Here is a 7063-nt window from a genome sequence, read left to right as displayed (position 1 = left end):
AATTCCTCAAGGATCTAGAACTAGAAACACTATTTGACCCAGCCATCCCATTGCTGGGTATATATCCAAAGGATTATAAATCATGCTACTATAAAGACACATGCACACGTATGCTTATTGCAGCACTATTCATAATAGCAAAGACTTGAAATCAACCCAAATGTCCATCAATGACAGACTGGATTAAGAAAATGTGGCACATATACACTATGGAATACTATGCGGCCATAAAAAAGGATGAGTTTGTGTTCTTTGTAGGGACATGGATGCAGCTGGAAACCATCGTTCTCAGCAAACTATCACAAGGACAGAAAACCAAACATCGCATGTTATCACTCATAGGTGGGAATTGAACAATGAGATCACTTGGACACAGGAAGAGGAACATCACACACTAAGGCCTATTGTGGAGTGGGGGATGGGGAAGGGAGGAGGGATAACATTAGTAGATATACCTAATGTAAATGACGAGTTAATGGGTGCAGCACACCAACATGGCACATGTATACATATGTAACAAAGCTGCACGTTGTGCACATGTACCCTAGAACATAAAGTGTAATGATAAAAAAAAAAAAAGAGAAATGAAGGTTTTCTCAGAAAAAAAAAAACCCCTTATTCCACATGCAATAGTTAACCCAGTGGTTGTCATAGAGTTAATTACAACACCTAAAACTGGAAAACTTCTAGGAAAAAAAATAAATAGGAGAAGATATTTTTACCTTCTGTGAAGCAAAGATTTCTTGGATTAAAAAAAGAATCCATTACAGAAAAACTGGGTACATTGTACTTCAAAACTAAAAACATCTTCTGCTCTTCAAAATACATGGTTAGGAGAAAGAAAAGACAAGGTACACATGGGGAGAAGATGTTTGCAAAACATCACATGTGGGGAGAAAAGATTTGAAAAACACATCTCTTATAAACTACTCATTTCCAGAATGTGGAAAGTACCCTCAAATCTCATAAAGAAATGAAAATAACTCAGTTAAAAAATTGGCTAAAGATTTGAACAAGACACCACAAAGGAAGATATGGATGGCTAATAGGTATATATAAAGGTGCTCAGCATCGTAAATTATTACAGAAATGCAAATCAATGCAATATGTTACTACTACATACCTATGCTGGTAACTGAAATGAAAATAAATACTTTTTAAAATGAAAATAACACTGCCCATTTGGCAAATTTTAGTTTATAATTGTCATTCAGCCTTACATTAGTAGAAGCAAGTATATGAACCCAGTGATCGGTGGATATGGGAAGTCCAGTGTATCTCTTTCACTCTAACAATGAGTCTTCTTTTTGTGCTTTTCTCCTGCTTTTAGGGAACCCTAGTCTCTTTTTTTATTATTATACTTTAAGTTCTAGGTTACATGTGCACAACGTGTGGGTTTGTTACATATGTATACATGTGCCATGTTGGTGCGCTGCACCCAATACCTCATCATTTACGTTAGGTATATCTCCTAATGCTGTCCCTCCCCCCTACCCCCTCCCCACAATAGGACCCGGTGTGTGATGCTCCCCTTCCTGTGTTCAACTGATCTCATTGTTCAATTCCCACCTATGAGTGAGAACATGTGGTATTTGGTTTTCTGTTCCTGCTATAGTTTGCTGAGAATGATGGTCTTCAGCTGCATCCATGTGCCTACAAAGACACGAACTAATCCTTTTTATGGCTGCATAGAATTCCATGGTGTATATGTGCCACATTCTCTTAATCCAATCTGTCACTGATGGACATTTGGGTTGACTCCAAGTCTTTGCTATTGTGAATAGTGCCACAATAAACATACGTGTGCATGTGTCTTTATAGCAACATGACTTATAATCCTTTGGGCATATCCCAAGTAATGGGATGGCTGGGTCAAATGGTGTTTCTAGTTCTAGATCCTTGAGGAATTGCCAAACTGTTTTCCATAATGGTTGAACTAGTTTACAGTCCCACCAACAGTGTAGAAGTGTTCCTATTTCTCCACATCCTCTCCAGAACCTGTTGTTTCCTGACTTTTTTTAATGATTGCCATTCTAACTGGTGTGAGATGGTATCTCATTGTGGTTTTGATTTGCATTTCTCTGATGGTGAGTGATGATGAGCTTTTTTTCATGTGTCTGTTGGCTATATGAATGTCTTCTTTTGAGAAGTGTGTGTTCATATCCTTTGCCCACTTTTTGATGGGGTTGTTTTTTTCTTGTAATTTTGATTGAGTTTTTTATAGGTTCTGGATATTAGCCCTTTGTCAGATGAGTAGATTGCAAAAATTTTCTCCCATTCTGCAGGTTGCCTGTTCACTGTGATGGTGGTTTCTTTGGCTGTGCAGAAGCTCTTTAGTTTAATTAGATCCCATTTGTCAATTTTAGCTTTTGTTGCCATTGCTTTTGGTGTTTTAGACATGAATTCCTTACCCATGCCTATGTCCTGAATGGTATTGTCTAGGTTTCTTCTAGGGTTTCTATGGATTTAGGTCTAACATTTAAGTCTCTAATCCATCTTGAATTATTCTTCGTATAAGGAGTAAGGAAAGGATTCAGTTTCAGCTTTCTACTTATGGCTAGCCAATTTTCCTAGTACCGTGTATTAAATAGGGAATCCTTTCCCCATTTCTTGTTTCTCTCAGATTTGTCAAAGATCAGATGACTGTAGATGTGTGGTATTATTTCTGAGGACTCTGTTCTGTTGTAAGTATCTTTCTCACTATCACACAGCCAGTTTGTGTCGCAGCCAGGATGAAAACCCATGGCTATTTCATGCTACAGCCTATAAAGAGACTGTGTAGGTAGGACCCAAGTCATTTTGCCTCAGCAGCTACCCCTTTCATTCCTACCTAACTTCCAATCTTTGCAGTTAGCTCCAGCATCTAGGAACCTCTCACATATTTTGTGAAAATTGATATACCCTGCATTTTTCTTATTTTTAAATTTTAACCATAGATTCTTAGTCTTTTTGGATCAAGAAAATATTTTTAACTTGCAAGTAGAAGAAATAGTTGCTATTTATAATCCTGTGTCTTTCCCTAAGCAAGGTGAATTTTAGGTAGGGTCTTTTCTTGTATAACTATAAATGTGTGTGGATATGAATGGGGCTCAGCGATGCAACCTGCTGTCATTGTGTAGAGTAATAAGGGTGTAAGGCTGGAATTAGGCAGCTTTGGAAGCTTCTTAGTGAGATATGGGGAATATCAGGCCAATAAAGAATTTTTATAGAGGAAAAAAGAGATTTGTCACTGCTCCTTCTCAATCTCTAAATTAACTTTGAGAAAGAACAGAAGGGGATACAAGAGAAACTTTCCTTCAAGGAAAGAACAAGGTCTTTTAAGTCAAACAATTTTATATTCACGTGTTGATTAAATTTTTATGAAAGTATCCTATTACTGGCTAAGGTCATCATGTACAGTGTTAGTTCCTTACACAACACTTTCAGAAGCATATACTTTGAGAAAAGTATCAGCATAAAAACATGAGCAGGTGGCTTTCAGAGTGATAGCATCGTTAAAGGCATCTAAGCAATCAGAGAAGATGTGCCTCATAAGGTTTGAAGGGATGGGAACCTGGAGCTGTCCCTTCTGTCGCTGCCTTTGAAGTCCTAAAATGTAAAATTATAAGAGACAGAAGCCATACAGAAACAGATGAGCGTAGGAAAGCCTAGCTCACAATTTGTAGAGATTTTATTTCCAGCGAATGGAAAAACAAGTTTTACATCCCAATTCACATTAAAAAGCTAGCATAATCTTGATACCTAAGTCAAAGATTGTACATGAAAGCAGTGTAAGTTAATCTCACTCATAATATATATAGATATATACATATACCCTAAATAAAATATTAGGACATAGATTATTGAAAAAGGATAACATTTCAAGGACCGATTGTGTTTACCCTACAAATGCAAAGTTAGTTAAATGTACTTAGTGTATTCACCACAGCAATAAATTAATAGAGGAACAAATCCTATGATAATCAGTCGAAGAAGTACAACTCTTTGGGGAAAGTCAACATATATCCAAGAGGAATACTCTCAGGAAACTAGAAATAGGAGGAACTTCTGATAAAGCACATCTACAAATAAAATCTACACCAAATCATAGTAAAATGTTGCATATTTTCCATTTCTTATCAGGAATAAGATGAGAGTGTCCACTATCACCAGTTCAATTCCACATTGTACTGGATGGGTCTGTCCAATGCCATAAAATGAATTAAGGATATAAAGAGTAAGATACTTTAAAAGGCAGACTGAAAAGTATTATCACTCACAGATGGCATGATTGTATATGTTGACAATCAAAAAGACCTAGAGACAAACTTTTGGAATTAATAAGCATATTTAGCAAGGTTTCTGGAGAGAAAAATCAATACGTAAAATTATATCTCTATATACCAGCTCAAACAGAATATAAATTCTCAAAAAACATTCAATTTTCAATAGCATGAAACACCTAATTATTCCTAGTTTAACATAAACTGCACAAGACTTCTTTGCAGACAAGTGTGAAAGGTTATTGAGAGAATTTCAATGGTCAAGTTTCCAACATAAAGACTGCATGTATAGTTTCAACTTGTCTTCATTTAATCCGATGGTGGCCCTTCACCTATAAGACAAACATAACAGTTGAGAGTATTTTTTAGCAGAACTTTTTTGATGACACTACGAGTTGAAAAAAGACATAGTTTTGGTTTTATGAAATGAACTATAACAAGGTAACCCTCTGGCTTACATCCAGTTAAACCTCTATAGAGACTTTGAAGGTAGGCTTTCAGGTGTATTAACAATATTTTAAAATCCCACTCATTTTTCTAGTGTATGAGAAAGAGTTTGAGTTCAAAATGATTTGATCAAATGAACCTATTTAAAGAAAGTTTTAACTGGAAACTAAAAACTGCATGTAATTTTAGAAAAACATCCAACTAGCCAAACATAAACATAAAACTTAGGAAACAAAAGAAATTTGAAATAATGTTTTGAATATAGGATAGCTCAAACAGTAATGCTACATTTGAAAGTGCTTAAGTGACATAAATAGAAAGGCTAGTAGTATATTTGTTTTGTTTCTGTTGTGGGAAAATGCTAAAATGTTTTTGATTAGTTTACTCCTTATATGGTTGTTTTAAGTAGGTTAACCATTTGTCCCTGCTTTCACCTGTGGTTCTAGTATAATTATCAATAATCCCTCTTTGCACATTTAAAAATATTCCAGTTTGCCCAATAAATTATATCATCACACTGGTTGCAAGCTATTATCATTATAGAGGAAGTGTTGAAAAGAAATAGTAATGATTCTCACAATTTGGCAAAAGGGGGAGCAGAAGGAGGGGGAGAGGAGGAGAGAGAGAAAGAGAAGAGACTGAGGAATCTAGAAAAGCCAAATACAAATAAACAAACAATAGCTTATTTTTTTTGTTTCTAAATGATAAATAATTTTGATGGAAAATTCTGGCAAGTTTTAAAAGTTCATCCATGTTATCATGTTTAAATATTCAGTACTACTGTGGTATAGTAAATAATTTTATGTTTTGCTAGTATATCAAACATTGCATCAAATTGTGAAAATTGTTTAGAGCTCAAGAATGCATCCACTTTTAATTATATTACACATTCAATATCTGTCCTGTCTTGTTCCTATTTTTTATTGTGTATACTTGGGCTTTGTCCATTTTCTTCAAGATTAGGCAAACTAGGGGATCCTCTATTCATAGATATGTTGAAAATCTCTTTTATTTACTAGTTGAATTATTTCCCTTAATGACTTATACCTATCTTTTATTAAGTATATATTTTTTCCCTTATGTTTATTTTGTGCCTGTTTCTTATTTTTTATATTGAATCCTCATATAATTTTATATTTTTATCTTTTAATAACATATGTATTTAAGGCAATGATCTTCTTATGAGTATATGTTCAAGAGGTTCCTGAACATAGCCCAAAAAATACTTTTAATCTAAATATTCTAATGGAATGGATCAGGAATGTAGAGCAAAAGCAGTAGACTAATGCAAGATAATTTCTTCCCTAAACACTAAGTGTTTATATTAAATTCAGAAGCTCATATAATTAATGCCTAGAAGTTTGGAAAAAAACATGTATAAAACATACTTAAGTTGATTACTCAAATTTTAATATATTTGATTTTGACCCATTTTTATAAGAGCAAATATGGGTTTAGAAGATAAGGAATTTGCCCAAAGTCAGTGAAATTTTGTTAGAGCTTGGACTAGAGCCTACTTAATTTCCTCAGCATGTTTCATGCAATGAATATCTGTTACAAATTCATTAGGTATTTATTAAAAGCAGACCTTTATAAAAGTATCTGATATTATTAGCTGTTGGTTTAGGAACTTATACTAAAAAGTAAGAAAGTACCTTCACATTTTATAATTGAATGTGACTTTGATCCAATGTGGTAGAATCTATGATTCTGTTTGTTTATAAGTCAGGCTTTTGGGGACTGAACTATCTTTCAAAGAATCTTTATATATGAACTCTGCTAAATTATATTAGCAGTAGTGGCACCACTGTATTATAAAATGTATAGTATTTTTGAAAACAGAAACCCCATAATTGGCATTTTTAATGAATAACTTACCTGCTTCTGGTATTTTAACAGGCTCCAGATTTGGCAGAAATTCTCCCCTGACGTTAGGACCATCTCCACGTTCACCCCCAGTCTTTGACCGAGTCAGTTCCCGGAGATAGGCTGCCAGGTCTAGCATGTAAAAATAAAAAAGGTTACTAATTTAAGTTGTAAAACATAAAATATAAATAAAAGAATGATAATATTCACTCCCTCAATGTTATGAAATAAAAGCCTATAGGCTAGTGTGGTAATACATGCAATGCATAAGAATTTCAAGAACATTCTAACTGGTGTGAGATGGTATCTCATTGTGGTTTGATTTGCATTCCTCTGATGGCCAGTGATGATGAGCATTTTTTCATGTGTCTGTTGGCTGTATGAATGTCTTCTTTTGAGTAGGGACATGGATGCAGCTGGAAACCATCATTCTTAGCAAACTATCACAAGAACAGAAAACCAAACACCGCATGTTCTCACTCATAGGT

At 34.5% G+C, this 7063-nt stretch overlaps 1 protein-coding gene and 1 pseudogene across 2 annotated transcripts in view; one reads left to right on the top strand and one right to left on the bottom strand.

Annotated features, from left to right (window-relative positions):
* The window catches only part of LOC105527441, a 95047-nt pseudogene that overhangs the window by 62669 nt on the left and 25315 nt on the right, over window positions 1-7063 (top strand). The window lies entirely within an intron of this gene.
* The window catches only part of PAGE3 (P antigen family, member 3 (prostate associated)), an 8306-nt gene continuing 4652 nt past the window's right edge, over window positions 3410-7063 (bottom strand). Inside the window, exons 4-5 of the mRNA XM_011963774.1 lie at window positions 6588-6733; window positions 3410-3588 (exon numbers count right to left, since the gene is read on the bottom strand). Of these exons, the coding sequence (XP_011819164.1) occupies window positions 3410-3588; window positions 6588-6733 (325 nt within the window). The remainder of the gene's footprint in view (window positions 3589-6587; window positions 6734-7063) is intronic.

Source organism: Colobus angolensis, unplaced genomic scaffold (genome assembly GCF_000951035.1).
Source record: "Colobus angolensis palliatus isolate OR3802 unplaced genomic scaffold, Cang.pa_1.0 Scaffold624, whole genome shotgun sequence".
Taxonomy (NCBI): domain Eukaryota; kingdom Metazoa; phylum Chordata; class Mammalia; order Primates; family Cercopithecidae; genus Colobus; species Colobus angolensis.
This window is presented reverse-complemented; position numbering and strand designations above follow the sequence as displayed.